General features: G+C 56.5%; 1 protein-coding gene across 4 annotated transcripts; it reads right to left on the bottom strand.

Annotated features, from left to right (window-relative positions):
- Positions 1 to 1,138: 1,138 nt before the first annotated feature.
- EGFL7 (EGF like domain multiple 7) lies at positions 1,139 to 19,662 on the bottom strand. 4 transcript variants are annotated; one of them, XM_050714606.1, is made up of 10 exons: positions 19,570 to 19,662; positions 14,944 to 15,012; positions 9,558 to 9,744; positions 7,744 to 7,866; positions 7,486 to 7,598; positions 6,644 to 6,739; positions 5,243 to 5,407; positions 4,346 to 4,410; positions 3,878 to 4,040; positions 1,139 to 1,458 (listed from the first exon to the last, which is right to left on the bottom strand). In XM_050714606.1, the coding sequence occupies exons 3-10, from the start codon at positions 9,635 to 9,637 to the stop codon at positions 1,436 to 1,438; spliced, it is 828 nt and encodes a 275-aa protein (XP_050570563.1). In that variant the 5' UTR covers positions 9,638 to 9,744; positions 14,944 to 15,012; positions 19,570 to 19,662; the 3' UTR covers positions 1,139 to 1,435. The 4 variants fall into 4 exon arrangements, with proteins under 4 accessions (XP_050570563.1, XP_035411187.1, XP_050570562.1 ...); XM_035555294.2 differs by lacking the exons at positions 14,944 to 15,012; positions 19,570 to 19,662 and adding an exon at positions 13,042 to 13,106 and having other exon boundaries at positions 6,644 to 6,766; XM_050714605.1 differs by lacking the exons at positions 14,944 to 15,012; positions 19,570 to 19,662 and adding an exon at positions 13,042 to 13,106.
- Positions 19,663 to 20,244: the final 582 nt, after the last annotated feature.

Here is a 20,244-nt window from a genome sequence, read left to right as displayed (position 1 = left end):
ACCCTTCAGGTCCTGCAAGGGGAGGGTTTGGTGATCTGGTGGCAATTTTACAACCTTGTTTTGACAGCCCCGTGCTGAGCCCCTGCCTGGTCTGAGGCAGGAGGACAAAGACCCCCAGGGACCTGTCTCAGTGCCTCCAAGCCCCATCCCTGGGAGCTCCATGCCCCCAGTAACAGGTCCACAGCCTCGGTTTGCTCAGCAGCAGGCTTTATTTTATTACAACCCTGCAGCACGGCCGTACCCACGTGGCTCCTCCTGCAGCTGTGGTCGTAGGAAAGCCTTGTACGTGGTCGGTCACATCCGCTCTGCTGCACCTGCGACCTTGGGCTTGAGCAAACAGGGCTGGGAGGCAGCATGTTCTGCAGCAACTGTAGGGCAGGGAGAGACCAGCTGCCCCACAGCCAGCACTGTGCCAGTGAAAGCGAATGGATTTGTCGGCCCTCGGCCCTGAATCCAGGTGTGCAGAGGACTGGTCCCCTGCTTGGCGTCACCCTGTTGGCATGGCTGAGCTGCACAGGTTTGTCCCCGTCCGCTCTGTGCGGATGACGGGAGTGTCGTGGGGAAAGGTTTTGCATTAGAGCAGGTAAAACCAGACTCTGCCTTCAGGGCCGTGTAAAAGCATCGTCTTTACTGCTCTACAGGGCTCGGGGGTGGTGCAGAGGGCTGAGCTAAGCAGGTAATTTCAGAGCAAGCCACTGCAGCAGCTACCCTAAGGAGATACAAAGAAGCAGCCCCCTTCCAGTGCTGGCTGCGGAGGGAGGAAGGTCCCCAGGGGCAAGATAGGTGCCGCAGCAGGGGCACCCGTCCCTGTACCTGCCCCGTGCAGTACCTTTGCAGGGACCAGTTGCACCCGTCCCTCCCTGCAGCGCTGCCTGGCTTGGGACTGCCCCCTGCCACAAATCCACAGCCCTCCAAATGCTCAAAAAAGCACCTGCCTTGTCTGCACCTTCTTTGGGAGAAAGTCCAAGAATACTCAGGAGGGACGTGGAGGACAACTGTCCTGCCCAGGTCAGGGCTGTGCTCTGCTGGGAATTAGGGCTGGGCACGCAGCACAACCCCCCCTCTGCCCCAGGCTCCCCGGGCGATGTCTCTGGGTGACGCCAAGTAAAAGCCAAACACCACCAAGCACCACACGGCCTCACATAGAGCCACTCAGGCACCGCTAACGGCGTGAGGTACGGCATTTATTGTCTGCCCCTCCAGCAGGAGTGGGGTGGGATGCTCGAGGTTTAGGAGTCCAGTTTGGAAGTGACTGCGTGACCTTTGGTAAGGTGACTTGGAAGAGAAAACGCTGGAGATGCTGATGGGAAACCAGCCTTCTCCTGCTACCCTGTGTCTTCCTGTGGATGATGTGGCTTCAGCCCCAGCCTGTGGCTGGAGAGCGAGATAAACGCTACGGATGCACTCCGCTTCTTCCAGTTCCTCAGGCGCTCAGCTAGAGTTCATTCTTGCAGGAACCTGGGAAGATTAAAAATAAATAAATAAATCCAGCGGTGTTGTTAGCCGGGGTTTGGTGTGGTGACAGCAACTGGCTCGTAGCTAATGCAATCCTCTTGTCCCACTGCTTGGCCAGAGATGTGTGCGTGGGCTGGGGGGTACTGCCTGACTCCCTGGGGGCTCGTATCACACGACTAGAACCTGTTACGGCAGGCTGCACCCACCAAGAGTCGGACTTTCAGCACGTGCAGGCAAACCCTGCACCAGGCACCTCCAACCAAGCTCGTGGTGGGCACGGAAGCGCAGGGTTTCCTGTGCTGGCCATAACCAATCCCCGTCTTCTAGAAGGTGCTAAATCCTCTCACTGTCTCTTTCCCCAGAATGACAGGGCTGACCTAGACCTTTATAAACGTCACCCGTATTTGCTGGTTTCCCTTTGCCAAACAACGCCCTCCTGGCTCCCTCCTGCTGCCTTTGGGAGCGTGGCGCTCACCTCCCTGGCATGCCGCAGCCCTCGCCAGCCCTGCCTGGGCCTGGGGAGTCCTGCACAAAGCGTCCCCAGGTGGGGACAGCAGTGACAATAACGCTGCCTGGGACCAGCCTGTCCCGACCGCAGCCCGTGGCTCTGGGTGACAGTAATTGGAAGCAGCCTCTGCCGGTCGCTGAAGCCCCCAGCGCTTTGGCTGGCCCGAGCAGGAGCCCAGGGAGGTTTTGTGGGCTGGGGATGGAGCTGTGGCCGCAGAGCAGCCAACACAGTGATGAGCCTGTCTGCCAGCTGGCTGTCAGCGGCCCGCCGAGCACTGACACGGTCTGTGCTAACCCGGGTAATGCAGGCTTGGAGGGGCTCAAGTGGTTATGGCTTGAGATCCAACCTCGTGCCCTCACCGGTGGTTTAAGGAAGAGGAAATGTTGTTTAGGCCTTACACACAGCCCCACTGGGCAAAGAATTGAGGGGTGCAGTTATACCTTTGCGTTATGCTTCACAAGGCACAGAAAATGGATGGCTACGTAACTCTCCATGGGATGCCCTGCAAACCCCACCGCTCACTGGACAGAAAGAACGGTCTTGTGTCCTCCGGGGACTTCCAAGAACATGGGAGGGACAAAAGCACGCTTTGCTTGCTGGAACAGGCTTGGCAGAAGCTAATTTCAGGACTCTGGAGTCATCCCTTGGAAGAAATCCACGTTACCTTGTGATGTTACTCACATTCCTCGGTGCTGTCACTAATAATATGTACAGGACAATGCCAGGAAACTTGGTCTGCTGTGTGACACTTGGTGGTTCTGATAATTACCCCTTTCTATTTTTTTTTTTAAAGGGTCATTTTGAAGCTTCAAGAATGCTTTTTGCAGTCTTTTATATCTAAACCATTACCACAAGCAGTGAGCTGGGACTGGATATGCCCTGAAACTTCGCTGCCCCTTAGTCTCTCCATGTAACCCCTCTGCAGTTAGCAGCAGGCTGCTGCTGCACACCAGCTCCTGAGCCAGCCAAACCATGGCTGGGTTCTGGGAACGCTGGACTGGATTTTTTTCATAGGAAAATTAGCTGCGAATCGCCTACAAGCTGCAGATCAAAATAGAGTGTTCACACGGTTTGTGCTCTACTACGAGTCAAACTGCAGTGCTCCAGAGAGAGCTCTGGGCCATCGTCATGGGCCCAAGGACACCCTTCCAGCACTGCCTTGCTCTGCGGTGCTGCAGGGGAGCATGCCAGGCAGGACACGCCACATTCGGTCACACCGGCAGCTCTCACCAGCATCCCTTGCTCAAATCTGCTCAGTTTGCTACTAAGACACCTCCTCTGGTGTGCTGCATGGCAAAGGACTGTGCTATAGACTTCAAGAAGAAACATGCCTAAAACTTCCCAGGTTCATAAATCTGCCAGCTTCAGCACGCTCCCTAAACTTTCCTGATTGACTTTTTGGACTATTAATTTCCTACAAGTTTGGGATTCTTTTCATTTCATCCTGGACTGTTACAGTGCTACAGGAAGGGAACAGAGCTGGTGAAGGTGCTGACTGAGATGTGAGCCACCGCTCATGGTGGGCTCCTTCTGCTTCTGCCTCAGAGCCACGTTTCCGTGTGCCTGTCTTGCTATTCTGGATGCTACGAGGGCAATCAGACGCTGCAGCCATAAAGACATCTTTGAAATGAAGCTAATGGGCTGTTTGTGTTCATCTTTTATTAATTACAGGCTGCTGAGTTTGAGGGGAGATACAGATTAATAGTGGCGCGTGTGTTACTGGTCTGGCTGGCTTGCATCTGTGGCCAACCTCCGTGCCTCCTCCCTGCACCAGGGCACAAACAGCCCCAGGCTGCTGGCGGAGCAGAGCCGCGGTCTGAGGTCTGAGGCCGGCTTGGTGGCGCTTGACTGCTTGGGGAGAAATGTGGAGGGGTGGAGTGCAACACTTCGATCCCCCTTCCTCCGGGCACTTACATGTCTCCAGCCGCTCCTCGAGGAAGGAGATCTGCTCACTCAGCGAGTCGATTCTGTCCAGTTGCTGCAGGGAGTGGGACAGCCGGCTGATGGGGTCCGCGCCGACGTCCTCGGGCTCAGATGTCACGAGGTTGTGGAAGGGGGCCAGCACCAGCTGGAGTTTCTGCGGGGAGAAGGGGAGCCGTCAGCATGCCCTCCCCAGCCAGGAGCAGTGTTGGCGGGGCGTTTGGTTGTGTTCAAAGGGACACCATGCTGCAAGAGCCGCTGCGAGGCTCTGCGGCAGTGTGGAGCACAGCTGGGATCCTTGCCTGATCCCTGCCTGCGTGAGGCCGGCGTGGCGTTAAAAATAGAGCAGGGGTGGAGGGAAAGCCTGGCTGCACACAGCCCGGGGTTGGAGCCGGCTGTGCACGGCCGTGGGCCACGGCTGGGCAGGGAAGGAAGGGGCAGAGGGGTGCACCGAACACCCACCTCTTCCAGCGCTTCCACTCTGTTCTTCAGGTCTTTCATTTCTTCCTTCATTTCATCGGAGGGACCTGAAAAAAATACCACCAAGAAAAGGTCAGTTAGTAAAAACCCTAAATTTATCCAAGGTGAAGTGGGATGTGCTGGGCTCAGGCCAAGCACTGCTGCTTGCTGCTGCCCTCCTAGGGAACCCCAGGGCTCAGGAATGAGATCCAACGCCTGCTCTGAGCACAGGCACCTGGACCTGGCGCTACTGAGAGCACGCCTCTCCTGGCCGCTGGAGTACCTAGAACAAAGTGCGGGAGCGTTTCAGGCTTCGATGCTTAAAGGACAAAATGTCCGTGTTGTCAGGAGATTAGTTAGCACCCAGCTCTGCCCTGTCCCATGGTGAGCTCAAAGGATTGTCCCTGCTGAGGACCCTGGACATGGGACAAAGGCAGGCAGGTGGCAGGGCACATGCAGGGGGCTGCCCTGCTCTCCCAGGTCTTGCCCTCACGATGCCAGTGCTGGCCACAGCGCATTATTACTCACGGTACGAGTTTGAAGTGTCACAGCGCGTACCAAAAGTAATAATGGGCCGTCACCAGCAGCGCCCGATGCTCCTCGTGGCTCCAGACATGCCCTGCGAGAAGAACGACGACGATGACGGAGAGCACAGCCACAGCCCCGGCCACCGCATGCCACAGCGGGCTCTGTCACCCTTGCAGGGGCCGAACTCGTGCACAAGGGCGGTTGTTTGGGTCTCCTGGGTCACTGGGAATAAAGCTGATGGGTGCTGGCTGCTGTCCCCTCTCCTGTCTCTTGCCAGTCCTGCTCCAGCCACCTTGTGATGCTGAGAGGTAATCCCAGCTTGCATCAAAGGCCCCGAGCAGCTGGGGCTGTGCCGCCTCAGCAGAAGGTTACCTGCTTGGCTGAAGGTTCCTGGCCCGGGGCCCAGCCCCGCGGGCTGGCACGCCTTGTCGTCAGCAGCGAGGCTGAAGCCATCCCGGCAGGCACAGCGGAAGCTCCCGGCCGTGTTGACGCAGAGCTGACTGCACCCGTGGCTCCGGCCGGCACACTCGTCCACATCTGGAAGGACAGGGATGGCTCCGTGGGGACGGGGCTGGGGGGAGATGCTCACGGGGGACGAGGGGCGCGGACGGCGGTGCCACACGAGCAGGGGTGCTGCTGCTCCCCTGCCAGAGCCATGCTGATGTGATGGGACCGCAGGCAGGGCACAGGGCGCCCAGACCGGGCTGGCATTTGTGCTGGGCACAGCTCTGGTCTCCCCATATATAAGACTCAGAAACAAAAGATAAGCTCAGAAATGTCCAGATTCTGGCTGGGGTGGTCACTATCCCCGAGCAGGCAGGCACAGGCGGCCCCGCACTGCCTCTCGCAGTGCTTGGCTCTCATCCTGGATTTACGGCCGGGGTTTTGGTTCCAGCCAGCCGTGGCGAGGAGCTATCAGCCTTTCAAGTGTGTATAAAACCCAGTAACCTCTCCTCACACGGGGGAGTTATTAAAGCTGTTCCCACAAAGCAAAATGAGCAGAGCTGCTTCCCACGCCCGGGCGAATCTCTTCTAGGCAGTGGGAAAATCCTTTCCCCCCGCGCTGGAGCCAGAGCTGTCAGCGATGTGCTCAGCCCTGCCCTGCCCAGCATGGGTCAATGCCACACGTTCCTCCTCTGCGTTACAGGAGGGTGGAAAGCCAGGAGACATGGCAGACGTGGTTTGCACCATGCTGGTGTGCTAAGGTCCGTCGAACACTGCTGCCTCGGCTCTGCCAGATTTCCCCGAGCTCCAGCAAGGAGCTGCTCTCACGCAGGAGAGGAACCCTTCCCCTCCACTGCCGGATATTTTTGGTTTACAGATTTAGTCTGTGCAGTAAATGGGTGTCTTAGTTTACAGCAGGAGTTTACAAAGGCTGGGATATGGGTCACTGCAAATAGAGTCTCGGGCTGACCCCGTGAGTGTGACGGCTGCTCTGCACAAGGCCCTTTGCTGGCTGCAGTCGCAGCAGAGCACAGCCTCTGCTCGTGCTGACCCAGTGTGGAGCAGCAGCAAAGAGCAAATGTGGGTACCAGGGCTGTGCTCTACGTCTGGCAGCACCAGCACAGCCACAGGGAGCTCTGAGCTTCCCTGCTTTCCTGGCTGGACCAGCAGGCATCGGTGCCCTGGAGCAGGATGCGTAGGCGTGTGTGCGGAGAGGTCACACACAGGTTCCCCTCTGGGCTCTGGGTAGCACCAGGCTTGGTGACGAGCCACAGTGCTGGTCCCTGTCCCCTACCGATGGGCCAGGAGGGCAGCGGGGAGCAGCGGTACCTGTCTGGCAGGAGAGCCCCGTCCAGCCGGGTGGGCAGGCACATCGGCCGGGGAAGGCGCAGCGGCCGCCGTTCTGGCACGGCACCTGGCAGAGAGCTGCAAGAGCAATCAGACGCAGCGTCACTTGGCAGGGCTGGGGGTCCCGAGCCCCCTCCTCTGCCACCACAGTTGTGTGTGTGCACGCACCACGCACATGCACAGAGCAGCACACCCTTGCACCAGTCCATCCCGGTGGGGCTGCGCTGGCCAGTGCTGGCAGCACCAGGGTGTGTGGGGCACAGCTGGAGTGCGACGAACAGACCTTGGATTTGCAGCCTGGAAAGAGGCCAAGGTGCCTGCAACCAGCACAGGGCCAGGGCAGAAGGGCCACGCTGCAGCCCCAGCAGCTCAGGCAGCATCAGGCCTGGGAAGTGGCTGGTGCTGAGCTCCGAGCTCTGCTGGGGGCAGATTAGCTGCTGATGTGTTTTGTGTTTGCTTTGTGCTGCACATCACAATTTCCTCCTGAAAGCATTTCTCTTCCATTACTGCTGATTTATATGGAAAGGACTTACTCATTTTATTTATCCTCTGGTGACCATAAAGTTAATAAACAATCCCAAAGGAAAAAGGCCTGTGAGGCAGCAGAGAAAGGATAGAAATTAATCAGAAATCGAGCCACATTTAGCTGTGCTATTGGAGGCTAAAAATGTAAATGCTTTCCTACAGGGGGAATTGGACTGGTGTCAGTAGACGAGAGAGCTGGCTGCTGGGGCCTCATCCAGGGACCTGAGCTACCTGGGCACGGGGGGTTGGGGACAGGGAAAGCGAGCGCTGGCCCTGGGGTGGCACAGCGGCCTCCTTACCTGTGTTGCAGCTGAGCGCGTGGCTGCTGGCTCTGCTCCAGCCGGGACAGCACGAGGCCACGTGCTGGGGCACCTGCCTGTACACCTGCCGGTAGGCAACCTTGTAGATGGTCCTGCAATGCAGAGACGGGGCTGAGCTGCAGGACGGACCATCGGGGGCCATCCTGAGCCCCCCCGGCCCCGCTCCCACCCCACTCCGGGTGCTGCTTTGCTGCGACGGCTCCAGCTCCTGCTCATGAAAGCAGGCAGCTCCCTCACCTGTAGGTGCTGCACAGGCGGTGGCCCTGGCAGGTGGTGAGGTAGGGCTGGTACACGGGCTGCACGTGGGACTCGGTGTAGGCGGCCGTCCGGCTCCGCGGCTCGGCGGCGCAGGCCCTGCGGCTGAGCAGAGAGGGGCACGGGTGAGGCCCCAGCTGGGACACGACCCCGACGCTACTCCCGACACGCCAAAGGGGCTTTACACCAGCTGGGGACACAGCCTGACAACCCCAAATTACACAGGGCTATTTAAACGGCAGTGGCTCAGTGCCCAAGTGACCCCGGAGGTGACTCCAAGCTGTTTCGGGGCAGGGAGACAAAGCTGGCAGCGCTGCGGGCTGCACGGCCTCCTCCTTCCCAGCCCGGCACGAAGGCACTGACGCCCCCTCGTCCACTCACCCCTGCACAGTTCCTCTGTCCTGGACAGGCAGGGCCTAGATTTAGGGGGGGGATTCACTCAGGGCTGTTCTCCTTTCATTCACTACCTCCTTTCCTCTAAAACAGTTCAATTTTAGGTGTATTTTTTCCTCTCCGAGACTTTTTTATACCTGAACCTGATGCCTCTGTGGTCACCAAAAAATTAATGACTTCACAGAAAGGGTCAGGCTCAAAGCAAAAAGGTAGAGGACAGAGGAAAGTTGCCCTCTGTTCCTTCTAAGATAACTGAGATCCAGTCAAAAACTTTCCCAAGGTTAACAGCCAAAGCGGTATCAGTTAAAGATTCTTTTTCTTCAACAGTTTCCAGCCCAAGCAGGTCAGTCCCACTGAGGAGCCTGCTTGCTTGTCTCAGCCTCCCAGCTCGATTAGAAAATTAGAATAAAACAGTCTGGGAATTAACACGGACATCAGATGGCTTCCATTAACTCCAGAAAACTCCTCTCAGCCTCACTGGTTAATGTTACAGAAGCCACAGTTTTTAAATGGCAATTGTTTGCTTTGCAGATTTTATAATAAAGCTATAGCTGCAGTGTGTGCGTGTGAGAGAGGAATTCAGCCTGTGGGTATGGTCACGACCAGAATGTGAAAGGTTTAATGCTAGAGGAGAGTATTTCAACGTAAAAACAAACTCTGTAGAAAATGTGAGCCGAATCTGCGGGGCAGGGGCTGAGCTCGAGCTCCTTTTGGCAAGGGAAGGAACAGGGGCGCTGAGTGCTAGGCACCTTTTGGCCCAGCCGAGAGCTGAGATGTGGCTATTCAGGTCGTGCTGGGATGGATGCAGGGCCTGTGTCAGCCCCAATTCCAGGAAAGGGAAGGGGAATTGCTGGGGCTGCAGCTCCCATGGGCCACAACTGCTGCAGCAGTCCCTGGGGCTTTTAATACCTGCATCCCCTGCACGCTGCAGCCTCTCGGAGCTGGGAGATGGCAGCCTGCTTTGATGGCTCGTTTGCAAGGCTTGACTGGCACGATACCAAGACAGCACGAGTATTTTTGTGCAAGGATGTGCTTGAAAGGGACAATAATAATTCCTGAACAGCTCAGGGCCTGTTTAGCTTTTGACTCTCCCAGACAAAAAGCCAAAGTGCCTTTGTGTCCCCTGCATGGGCTAAACAGAGCCAGGGCGTTTTCTCTAGAGGAGTTTTTCGCTTCAGTGGCCCAGCAAACAGACCCCAGCGAGGGCCTGCCCAGATGTGGCTGCCCCAGGAGGGCTCTGCAGAGCCTTTTCCCAGCTCCTTGCCAGCCCAGCTATGCGCCCACATGTGCACAGCCAGCTGGCTGAACAGGGCTCCCCACCACCGGGTGAGGACGAGCCATGCCTTTACAGCTCAGCATGTGCTTGTGACAGATCTGGGAGATGCAGACAAAAAGGAGCTTACCCTGCCCGGGCAAAACCCTCCGTGCTGGTCGTGCTGAGGATGAAGGCGAGTCCCGAGAGGAGGCAGCCGATTCGGGGCATGTCCTGTCCCCTCCCGCTGCGCGCTGGGCTGTGCAGCAAGGACCAGGGTCACTCCTTGGTGGGAAGCGCTGGCTCCTACTGCATGTCTCACGCTTCAGCGGGGAACCCTGGAACAGAGCAAAAAAAAGGTGTGAACACGTGGTGCCCATACCCAGCCGACGACATCCGATAACATCCGATGGGGACAGGGGGTGGAAGCAGGGCGCGGCATGAGATTGACAGCCAGGTCAGCTCTAAGGGAACAGAAATTTCCCTGTGAGGCATCCACACAGGGTGGGATGGGGTGGCTGTACTGCCCTCGTTGGGCTGCACAGAAAAAACCTGCATCATTTAAAATATGCAGCCAATTCCAGGCAGCAAGGCCAAAACAATGGCTTGTAATTTCTTAATCCATACAGCATTGTAAAGCTGCATTTTCCCACCACATAACATACTGAAATCTGATCTTCCTCTCTTTAAAATACAAGCTCTTGCCAGAGAAAAGTGCTTTAAGGGCCATATGTCCCGTCTGCAGAGTCAGTACTAACCAAGTTGGAAATAAAGAGGCTTTGATTTTCTAGCAGAGGACAAATATGAAACAGGGCTGAAGAAGGTCAATAACAATATCTAATTTACACAGTGTCTAATTTATACAAAACAGTTGGCCTCCGGATGGCAGCAGTTAAAGGAGGAAGAAATAAAGAAACCCACCTTAAACATACGACAATTAAAGAAAGAATCATTCTTTCTGATTAAACCTTGAAAAAGGAGTTGCTTTACTGGGATACAACACAGCAGGGAGCATCCTTCTGAAGCTGCAGAGCTACCCAGAAGTTTTAAAATCCCCAGGTGATGTGGGATGAGAATGGATTGGAGAGCTGCAGATTCATCCCCAAACTTCTGTGGAACAATTCCTAACGCCAAGTTGTTAAGGATGATCATCCCAAATCGATAGACCTGTAACTCTCCAAGTCCTCCTCCAAGACAGGCAGCAGCATCTCTTTGTGCAGGTGAAGAAACTGAGGCACAGAGAGATGGAGGCTTCCACCTGGCCTGCATCTGGAGATAAACTGGCATGCCTTGCATCTGCTCAATGCCCAGCAAACGTGCTGAAGCTTCCCGCTGCTTTTGAGATCCCCTGGCACCAGCCCCGAGCCCATGGCTGGTCTGACCGCAGCAGAGTACCCGACACAGGCGATCCCTTGCCGTGCAGGGGTTTGTGCCTTCCTGCCCCTTAGAGGCAAGCATCTTGTGCCTGTTTCCGTGCAATATCGCAAGGCAAAGGCTGGCTAAGCAGCACCAGGACTCGTCACGGTCAGTACGCAGACACATGGCTCGGCCTGGCTGTGCAACGGAAGCTGCACGTCGCAGTGAATTGACTGAATCGCTGTAAAACGCAGCCAGGACCTCGCTCCATCACTCAACCCGGTGCAGAAGCTGAGGGCCTGGCTCCAGAAGCACGGCAAGGGGTGGCAACGTCGCCACCCCGCTCCTCTGGCTGCCCAGGTGTCCCCGTGGGTCCAGCACCCAGCGGGGAGCTGCACACTCCTGGGCCCTTCTTAACCAAGGTATGAGCCTGGCTTTGAGGAGGTAAGGAGGATTTTGGTGATACGCAGCCTGCAGCCCTCCATTCTCCTACCTTTCTTCCAAACTTAACAGTACATTTCATGTTCTAATGATTCATAAATCATAGCTCCACCATCAGGAAAGACCTGTGGGAAAGTTTTTAAAACACAGTGAAAGAATATTTTTTCTCCCCATCCCTTCTGGAGACGTCCCAGGGACACTGGTGTACAAAGACGGACTAAATCCCTGCTGCTCAGACAGGGGCTTTCCCCAGAGCTGTACTGGGACGCATATTTTCCCTACGGGCACAGATCCTGGGCTAGTGGTGCTACTCCAGAAGCCTCCAAGTCAAGCCCTGCCAACCATCGCAGTCCTCCCACAGAATTCCTGCAACCACCATGGGAGCTTTCCCTGTGGGGAAGGGAAGAAACGCAGGGCACAAGCCGAAAATACAGACGGTTTGTTTTTCTCTTTGAACTGGAGCAGCACTGCCCTACCTCAAGTGGTCTGAGTATTCCCCCGGGTCATAAAATTATGGTTGCTTAGTATCAGATGAAGTTTTGAAAGCGGAAGATATTATAGTCTATACTTGTCTCTTTTACGAGTTTATGAAAATTGTGAAAATCGGCCTCTTCAAAGCTGCAGAAGATCCTCCAACCTGTTGCCACTATCTATCCTAGTATTCCATTTTTAAAGCACATAGTTTAAGGAAAATCTTTCCAGGCTTGAAAAAAAAAAAAAAAAAAAGCCTTTTTTCAGTGTCTTTCTCATTTCTTGAATGATGAGATGAAGCCCCACGGCTTGGCAAGTGAAACTATGTAGGTGCATCTGAGCTTCTGCTGGTTTAGGGGGCAGCAAAGGCTCCTCGGTCAGCCCTGTGCTCTGGTGGGTCCTTCTCCCGCCAGCCGGAAACATCCCCATTACGCTTCCAAGCCTGCTCTCCAACTCACAGCAGCAACCGAAGGGAAAATACAACCCCTAAGGCAGGTGAGCAGCGGGCAAATACAACCCCGGAGGCAGGTGAGCAGCAGGAAAATCCATCCCCCAAGGCAGGTGAGCAGCGCTTCGTCCAGCTCTGCCCGCGAACCCCAGGCTAAAGCTCCAGGTGATGCCAGCGGCACGAACCAGGGGCTGCCTCCAAAGTGATGCCAGAGGATCCAGCCCCTCAGGAGGACGCGATGCCCCCCCCCCCCCCCCCCCCCCAGCTGCATTTCTGCCAACAGCGTGGCCTGGTTCTGGAGGCGAGACCGCCGCTCTCAGCCCTGCAGGTCGGTGCCCAGACCCCCTGGGGAGGGTCAGCACCAGCACCAGCAGCAGCAGCAGCAGCAGGGACACAGCTTTCCCCCTCCGACCCCTTCCAGCTGCTGCCCGCGCAGGCTGGGACACGAGCAGCGCGGAGCAGGGGCAGGGGGACGGATGCTGCTCAGCACCGCGGAGCTGAGCGCGGGGACGTGGGTACCGGGGGGGGGGGGGGGGGGGACACACACACGACACATCATACTGCGGGGACCGGGGGGGGCACCCGGGATGCGGGCACCCACCGCAGGGTGCCAGCACCCCCTCAGGGTGCAGGCACAGCACAGCGGGGCTCAGCGATGCCACCCCCGTCCCACGGCCACGCTCCCCCCCGGGGCTGGACGCCCCCTGCCCTCCCCTCTCCGCCCCCTGCCCCAGCCCCCCCAGCCCCTCTCCGCCAACGCCCCCGCGCTGCCCGAGCCCTCTCCCCCCACCTTTTACCCCCCTTTTACCCCCTGCCCCCCCCCCTCGCCTTCCCCTTCGCCCCCCGAAGATGCGCCCCCCCCCCCCCCCCCCCCGCCGTGCCGAGCCCCCTGGGGGGCTCCGCAGCCGCCGGGACTCACCGGTGGCGGTGGCGGAGCCGCGGAGTCGCCGCCTCGCCGCGGCCCCCCCCCGGCGTTTCCTTCCCCCCCCCCCGAGCCCCAGCCGGTCCCTCCGCCCCGACCCAATGAGGAGGAAAAACGGAGCCTCCCGGAGCGGGGGGGGAGAAGCGCCGGGACACGGGGGGAGCCGCCTGCCCCCGCCCTGATGCCCCCCCCCCCCCCCGCCAACTCCTCCGGACCCCCCCCTGCCGGCCGCCGGCTGCCCCCCGAAATGCCCCGGGGGGATGCTCGGGGACCGGGCAGAGCCCGGCCTCGGGAGGGGGGGGACACGCGGTGACAAGTGCCAGGGATGCGGTGGGTCCCGGGGGGGGGGGGGGTCTGGCCCTTTAGGGGGGGTGCTGGGGTGAGGGGGGGTGCTGCTGGGGTGTCCCCGGGGCTGTCGCTGGATCCGAGCAGGGGACTGTGCTGCTCCGGTGCTGGTGTCCGGGCTTACCTGCAGAGCATCCGTACAGCCCCCAGAGCATTTAGGGGGGCGCGAGGTCCCCGGCCCCCTCCCCGCAGAGAGCTCTCCTGGGTGGGCAGCGGGTTAAGGGCAAGAGAGGAAGACCCCAGCATAGCCCCCATCCCCTTACAGGCTTCCTGAAATCGTCCGTCACCGGTGCAAATTCATTTCTCTTTCACTAAAACAGACTGCACGTGGCCCTGCATCACCTTCCCCCCGCCACCCAACGCTGGGCCGCAGGGTCCCGCCGTGCCCCTTTAATCCCCCTGGACTCATCACAAAACTCACTACACCAGCAAAGTCCTGCAGGAGCAGGCAATGGACTGCCAGGGCAGGGAGGCTGCTTTTCGGCCAGCCCTAAAGGATGCTCGGAGGTTTCCCGGGACGCCCTGGGGCAGACGCGGCAGGCCGGTCCCCCAGCTGCCGGCAGGTTTTTGGTGTTAAATGCCTGCTTATTTATCAAAGAAAATTCTGCGCTTCGCTTTGTGCCAAAGCGCCACTCGTTTTGTCTACATTTTTCCTTGGGAAATTAGAGCACAGAGGTTTATTGTTTTTCAAATGACTTAGGCGCCTGCCTCTGCACAGAGCCAGCCTTAAAGATAGCAGGGGCCTGATGTGTCGCTGAATGGCAGGATACACCCCCCCGGGAATATTTGTTCCCATTACGCTTTGCAATTTTTTTTTAATTTTTTTTTTTTTTGGAAACCATGTAGGCATTTAAAGGAAATGTTTACCAGTTAAACAATAATGGCTCCAAAAGAGCAGCCGGGATCACTGGCCCGTCCCCTCTATTTCCCCGTGGATCCGCCGATTGACTCGGAGCTGCCCCTGGGTCACGCTGCGCCCCCCCAGGAAAGCCGGGGCGTGCTGGTTGTGCTGGTGCGGGGCTCTCAGGTGGGCCCGTGTAACAGGAGCACAGACTGCTTTGGTCAGGCCCTCCCCGGGGAAGGGAACAGAGCAGATGGGAATCAGCTCCGGGACGTGCTTGTAGAGAAAGAGCTTCATCAACCGGGAAGGACGGAGCGTGCTGGGGACGGGATCCCTCCGGCAGCCGGGCAAAGGCTTCCCGACGCCGGTGGAAGCGCAGCGCCGCGTTACACGGCGTCTTAGGTTGCACGAGCAGGAAACAGGAGGGTTTGCTCACTCTGCCTGGATCCAGCAAACCTCTGGGGGATGATTTCAGCTCACGTAATCTCATAAGCGCAAAGCACAGGCAACTTTTCCCAAGAGCCTCAAAGGGACGGTAATTATCTTATTATGCAGACAGCACTACTGTTTTTTTTCTGGTTTATGGGGAGATGAACAGTGCCTGATACTCGGCTTGTCTCATAGTTGCAAAACGTATTTGGAATCCGGTGGAAAGCTTCTGCATCTGACCATACTGAAAGCACAACATCTAATTTCGCGACCGAGACGCTCACCTTATCCGCGGTGCTCTGTCATCTGTCCCGAGCAGGGATCCTTTCCTTAAGCAGCATCTTGGCTTCTTACTGTCAGGACAGAAAAAGCCCGTGGTTACACTCTCTGTGTCCTGCGGGAAGGTATCAGGGATCCTGACTTTGCCCATGAGGGACCCGGTGTGGGGGTTTCCCGGACGCACCCCACAGCTCCTTGAGGAGCGGGGTGTAGGCTGAGCACGGGATCGTGGCCACAGAGCGCCCGTGTCTGGCATCGGCCCTGAGCTCGCAGCACGGAGGCTTGCTGGCATGCTGGAGAGGCACTGACACAGCATTAATGGTGGAAGGGTGCCGGGAGGGCCGTCTCGTCCCTCCTGAGCAGTACAGCTGGGCAGTGGGGGCTTTAGGAGCATCCAGTGGGGCCTGATTGTCCCCTCACTCACACAGGCTTGCAGTGGGGTCGCACTGCTGCGATCCTGGTGGGAAAGGCCAGGCAGACCCGCAGTGCCTTTGCACCCTTTGGGATACAGCAGACAGAGATATGAGCGAGGGCAGAGCAGAGCAGGGCTGCCTCACGCCTAAGGCAGTGCCAGGGCTTCACTAAACACTGAGCTATCCCCTCTCAGCAGTTTCCCTGGTGCACAAGGCTGGGATTTTCCGAGAACCCCCAAGAGCAGGTGCCCCACCTCTCTGGGGTGCCCCATCCCTGCTGACGCTGCCCGGGTGTATCAAAATTCCCTCCTGCTCACTTATGATCCCACCCGCTGTATCCCAACACCGTATTTTACCATCTGCAACACTTGCACACGTTTATTTAAGGACTAAGCTCCCTCAATCCCCAGGCAACTTTTGCACGAGTCCCCAGGCATGGCGAGAAAGGGGATGGACTCGTTCCCTCACGGCACCCAGCCTTCAGCTCCTCGTGGGACATCAGCACGTTGCAGGGCTAAGCACAACACCTCCACGGTCTTTGTTACCGCCCTTTCAGCCATTCCCCAATAATTCCCAAAGTACACTGCAGCAATTTTAAATTTCTGCAATTATTTGAATTGCAAAATGTTTGCTTTTCAGCTCCATTTACTTGGTCAAATCTTTGCACAAGCAAGTGCCCATGTTATCTGCTTAAGAACTGCATATAGCACATTAAAAGAGCATTTAATCCTCCGCTCAGAGGGAGGATTCAGTGTCTTGTATGCTAATATTCATTATGCCGGGAGGAAATCCCCCAGGATACAGCCTGGCAAAGTTCCCTTGAAGGCAGTGGAGTTATGCCAGTTCAGCGCGGGGGAAGATCAGATCTGTTGGCTCTGTTAATATAGGTGTGATGAGCCTCTGACAATGGCAGTAAGGGATTTTGGCTCACGACTGAGAGTCTGTGTGAATTTGAAGTCCTCCCTGGGCTGGCATTTTCCCTGCTTCCTCCGAAGCTTTCTCCCTTGCACTTCAGAAGTGTACTCCCACGACATCTAATATTAATGCTTGTCTCCGGGCCAAGAAAGAAATGTTTCTGCACAACCTCCCTCTCAGATCGAACAATGTTAAATCTCCTCGTCTCCCACTGGTTTTACCGCCAGCGCGTACTACAAGATAAACCGAGCCTCGCCCAGAGCGGGACTCAAACCACGCACCAGGTGGGCTTTGAAGGTGAAACTGCCACCACCCCTGGATCCGACCGTCCCGTGGGGCACCAAGGGCTCCCCGTGTAGGAGGAGAGCTTGGGGGGCAGGAGAGTGTCTGCGGCAGGGGCTCTGTCGGCATGAAAAAGGAATGATTAACAGAGGAGACCTAATAAGAGACCAGCACTAAGGTCCCACACCGGGAACCGTTCCTAGAGAGGAATGCTTATAGCCCTTTGCACCAGCCAGGATGTGCCCACGTACAGGAACTCTTCCCAAAACAGGGGCCGGAGGTGCTGAGGTGGCAGCTGGAGGTGGATGGATGGGGACACAGACAGAAGAGTGACACACATAGAGATGCAAAACTTTTCAGCTGCTACAAACCGGGGCTGGCTGCATACCTGCTGTGCACAATGGTCTCTCGCTGGCCTCCACGGGGGTCTGGCACAGAACTGGGAGTGCTTGTGAAAGAAATAGGAATTTTTGGTGATTCAAAAAAAGGGGAATCTGCTTTTCCTGATTTAGGACAAATTCTTCTGCTCGGGCTTTTCGTAAGGCTGTTTGTAAGCTTTACACTAAAGTTTAGGCTTTGGAGCAGCCCCTGCTCTGCAGAACTCTGTGAGGAAAAAGACCTCCCACTATTCTATTATGTTCCATATTGTTCTCCATTGCGTCAGCTGCAGACCAGTTATCTCAGTGGAAATCTAGAGGCGTCCATTGATGTCAGTGGGATCAAAGCAGGTCAAACCAAGAAAAGTACTTGGCCCATAGCACTGGGTCTCTCACCACCAGTCGCCCGTGCTATGCGTATTATGACCCAGATCTGATTCCCACAAAGCGATTTTTTTCTCTGAGTAAGGACTCCACAAGCAGGACCAGTATGTTATAAATCGAGTCTACTAAAGGGACATACAGCAGCCTAGCTGTAGCTGTGCAAAACACAAATGTGTGAACAGGACAGCATCTTGCAGCCATGTTTATTTTCTTTTAGTACACACAGTTCTTATATACGTTTAGGGGAGGCAGTAACGGCTGCTGTATAAAAACTGGGAAATGATTCATCTCACTTAGGAATAAACTGAATTTTGCTGCTTTCTGTGAAATTTCCCTGGCAAAAAAAAGTAGTGTTAGTCAGTAGGGAATGGTTCCCGCCCTGCCTTTCCCTTCTGCGTTTTTCCAGTGAATCACTCCCCAAGGAGCGCACGGAAAGTGCAGTGGGAATGGCTGTGAGTTGCATGCATGGCTCAGCTGCTCTCTTAATCACAGCCATGCCAGCGAGAGCATTTAGCACAATACTGTTTTTTCTTGTTTGTTTTGTTTGTTTTTTTTTTTTTCTCTAATTATCCTTCAGTATCAGGAGAAAGTCTCCAGTTCCAGAAATCTGCACTAAGCGGAGCTCCTTTCTGCCATCCCCTCCCCAGCTACAGGCAGACCAGGAAGCCAAGGGTTTGCTTTGGGAGAGGGGACAGAGAATTAAATAACATTTTTTATTACCCTCTTCTGTTTGCAAAGACCCTTTCCTTTTCCTTCTCTGTCTGGTCTGAAAGCTCAAGTTAAATCTTCCCTTGTGTTTCAGCATGTCCTCCTGCTGCTGGTGTGACTGTGAGTCAGGTTCGTTTACTCTAATTTGTTGCAGTTTGTAAATCTATCTCCCCAGAGCCAGCCCCATCTGCAGCAGCAGAGTCTGGGAAATGGCTCAAATAATCCTGCATCCCAGATTCAATTTCTCTTCCTTACCTCTAGGGAAAGTTGTACAGAGCTGATAGTTTTGTAGCATAGAGAGGAACTAACTCAATCCCCAGAATGAATTCTTGATCACAGGGAACAACATTCAGAGCCTGCCAGGGCAGACTGGGGGCTTTCTGTACGCACCGCTAACCCCACTGATACCCAGAGAGGTGCATTTGCAGGGGAGGCTCAGGATCCAACCGCCGCATCTGGGCTTCTGTCTTACACCACCTCCCAGGCAGTGTCAAAGCTTGCCAACCCACTTTCACATTACTTTTATCATTTGTATAACCTTATTATTTCTTCTGTGAATGTTAGACCCTGTGAAAAAGTATACCCAATTATTTCTGTCGAGCTATTCACTGGCTTGGTCCTGCTCCGCATGCCTGGATAGCCCTGCTGCTCCTACCCACAGCCCACTTTTTATCCCCAAATACCCCCAGTGAGCCACTGAAAGCATTCTCCCTGTATTGTGTAATGCCACAGATTAGGAGGGTAGGACCCACAGGTCTGCAGGTAGGTGAAAAAAACTTGTATGCATAACACCCATGGTTATAAATTAAGAGGCTTTGCTGAGATCCTGGCATGCAAACCACAGCACGCTCCAGGCTCGCAGTTATCCAGTACCAGCCTCAGCAAAGCCAGTCCCTGCCCAGAACTTTATCCAGCCCTGTGTCCTGCCTGTCCCCAGGGGCCGAGCTCTGCCACTGCCACCTGAAATCAGCAGCGCAGCAGCAGCAGCAGCAGCAGCATGGCCCGGGGTCCCACTGCCGCCAGCTGTGCAGGGGGAATGGGCGCAGGTAGCAGGGTGCAGGTGCAAGGATGAACAACGTGGGGTTACAGCAGAGGCACTCTGAGAGACAGACAGACGCAAAAAGAGAAGGAATGATGGAACGAAAGGCAGTTTGCTAGGAATTTCCAGTTGTCTTATATATGTATCTTTGCGTGCACAAGCGTTGCAGCCTTCCTTTGCATGCGCAGGGGCTAAAATAAACCCTCTGTCCAGCAGCCAGGACTCTTCTGTTCCTGGAAAACAGCCTAAGCACCAGTGGAGTGAATTAAAATAATAGTGCTATGGGCTGGGCTCAGCTCTGAGCAAACCAGCACCGGAGCCATCCCTCGGCACACACGCAGCTGGCAGCAGCACAGCCAAGGGATGCTTCGCAAACCTGTTTGCTCGGCAGTGCTTCGTCAGTGCTGCATCCTTGACCACAAAACCCCACCGTAGCCTGACAAGGACAACCCCTCCACCCTATCCTGTCCCAGTCTGTCCCCTCTGTGGCGATGGCCATGTCTCATACTGTACCTGCGGCGCCCCGCTGTCCCCCGCCGTGCCGGGACCGTCCCTGCTGCCGCACTGCCCTGTGGCTGCCAGCCGCCATCCCTGCATGGCCGTCCTGGGCCCGGGCCCGGGTGCCCGCCTCGCACCCCCCGCATGGCCGGCCGCCGGCCGCGCACAGGCAGGAGGTGACTGCTGAGGTGGAAGGGTGGCTTTTTATGCTTTTCTTCCTGTATAAATCAGGCCGGGGATGGACAATCCCAGACAGGACTTCCTGTGTGTGTTGTGCGCTGATAACGGGCGCTGTGAGGAGAACAAACACGGCTGCCGCATGCCCAGAGGGGAGAGGGGCTGTGGGGCGGCGCCCCCACCCTGTGCCTGCCAGTCCCCAAGATGGAGGGGACACAGCTGGCCGCCATCAGGGCCATGTGGAGGGACAGGCAGCCGAGGAGGAGGCACTGCCCACCCGCCTGGGCTCCCACCTGCACCGCACAGCAGCCCTAAAATGGCTGCCGCCCCCACCCTCCTGCCTCGCACCCCTTGGTGCACATCTCAGCCACAGCCTCCCTGCATCCCCCCTCAGAAGGGGCTGGTGGGGACCCCCACTGTGGTGAGGCTGCCCTCACGACCCATGACAAACATGGCGGGGCTGACGGCCATCTTCTTGTCAGGGGGCCATATTTATGTGGGGTGCCAGCCCAG

Source organism: Cygnus atratus, chromosome 19 (genome assembly GCF_013377495.2).
Source record: "Cygnus atratus isolate AKBS03 ecotype Queensland, Australia chromosome 19, CAtr_DNAZoo_HiC_assembly, whole genome shotgun sequence".
Lineage (NCBI taxonomy): Eukaryota > Metazoa > Chordata > Aves > Anseriformes > Anatidae > Cygnus > Cygnus atratus.
The sequence above is the reverse complement of the archived record's forward strand: the minus strand, read 5'-3'. Positions and strand labels throughout refer to the sequence as shown.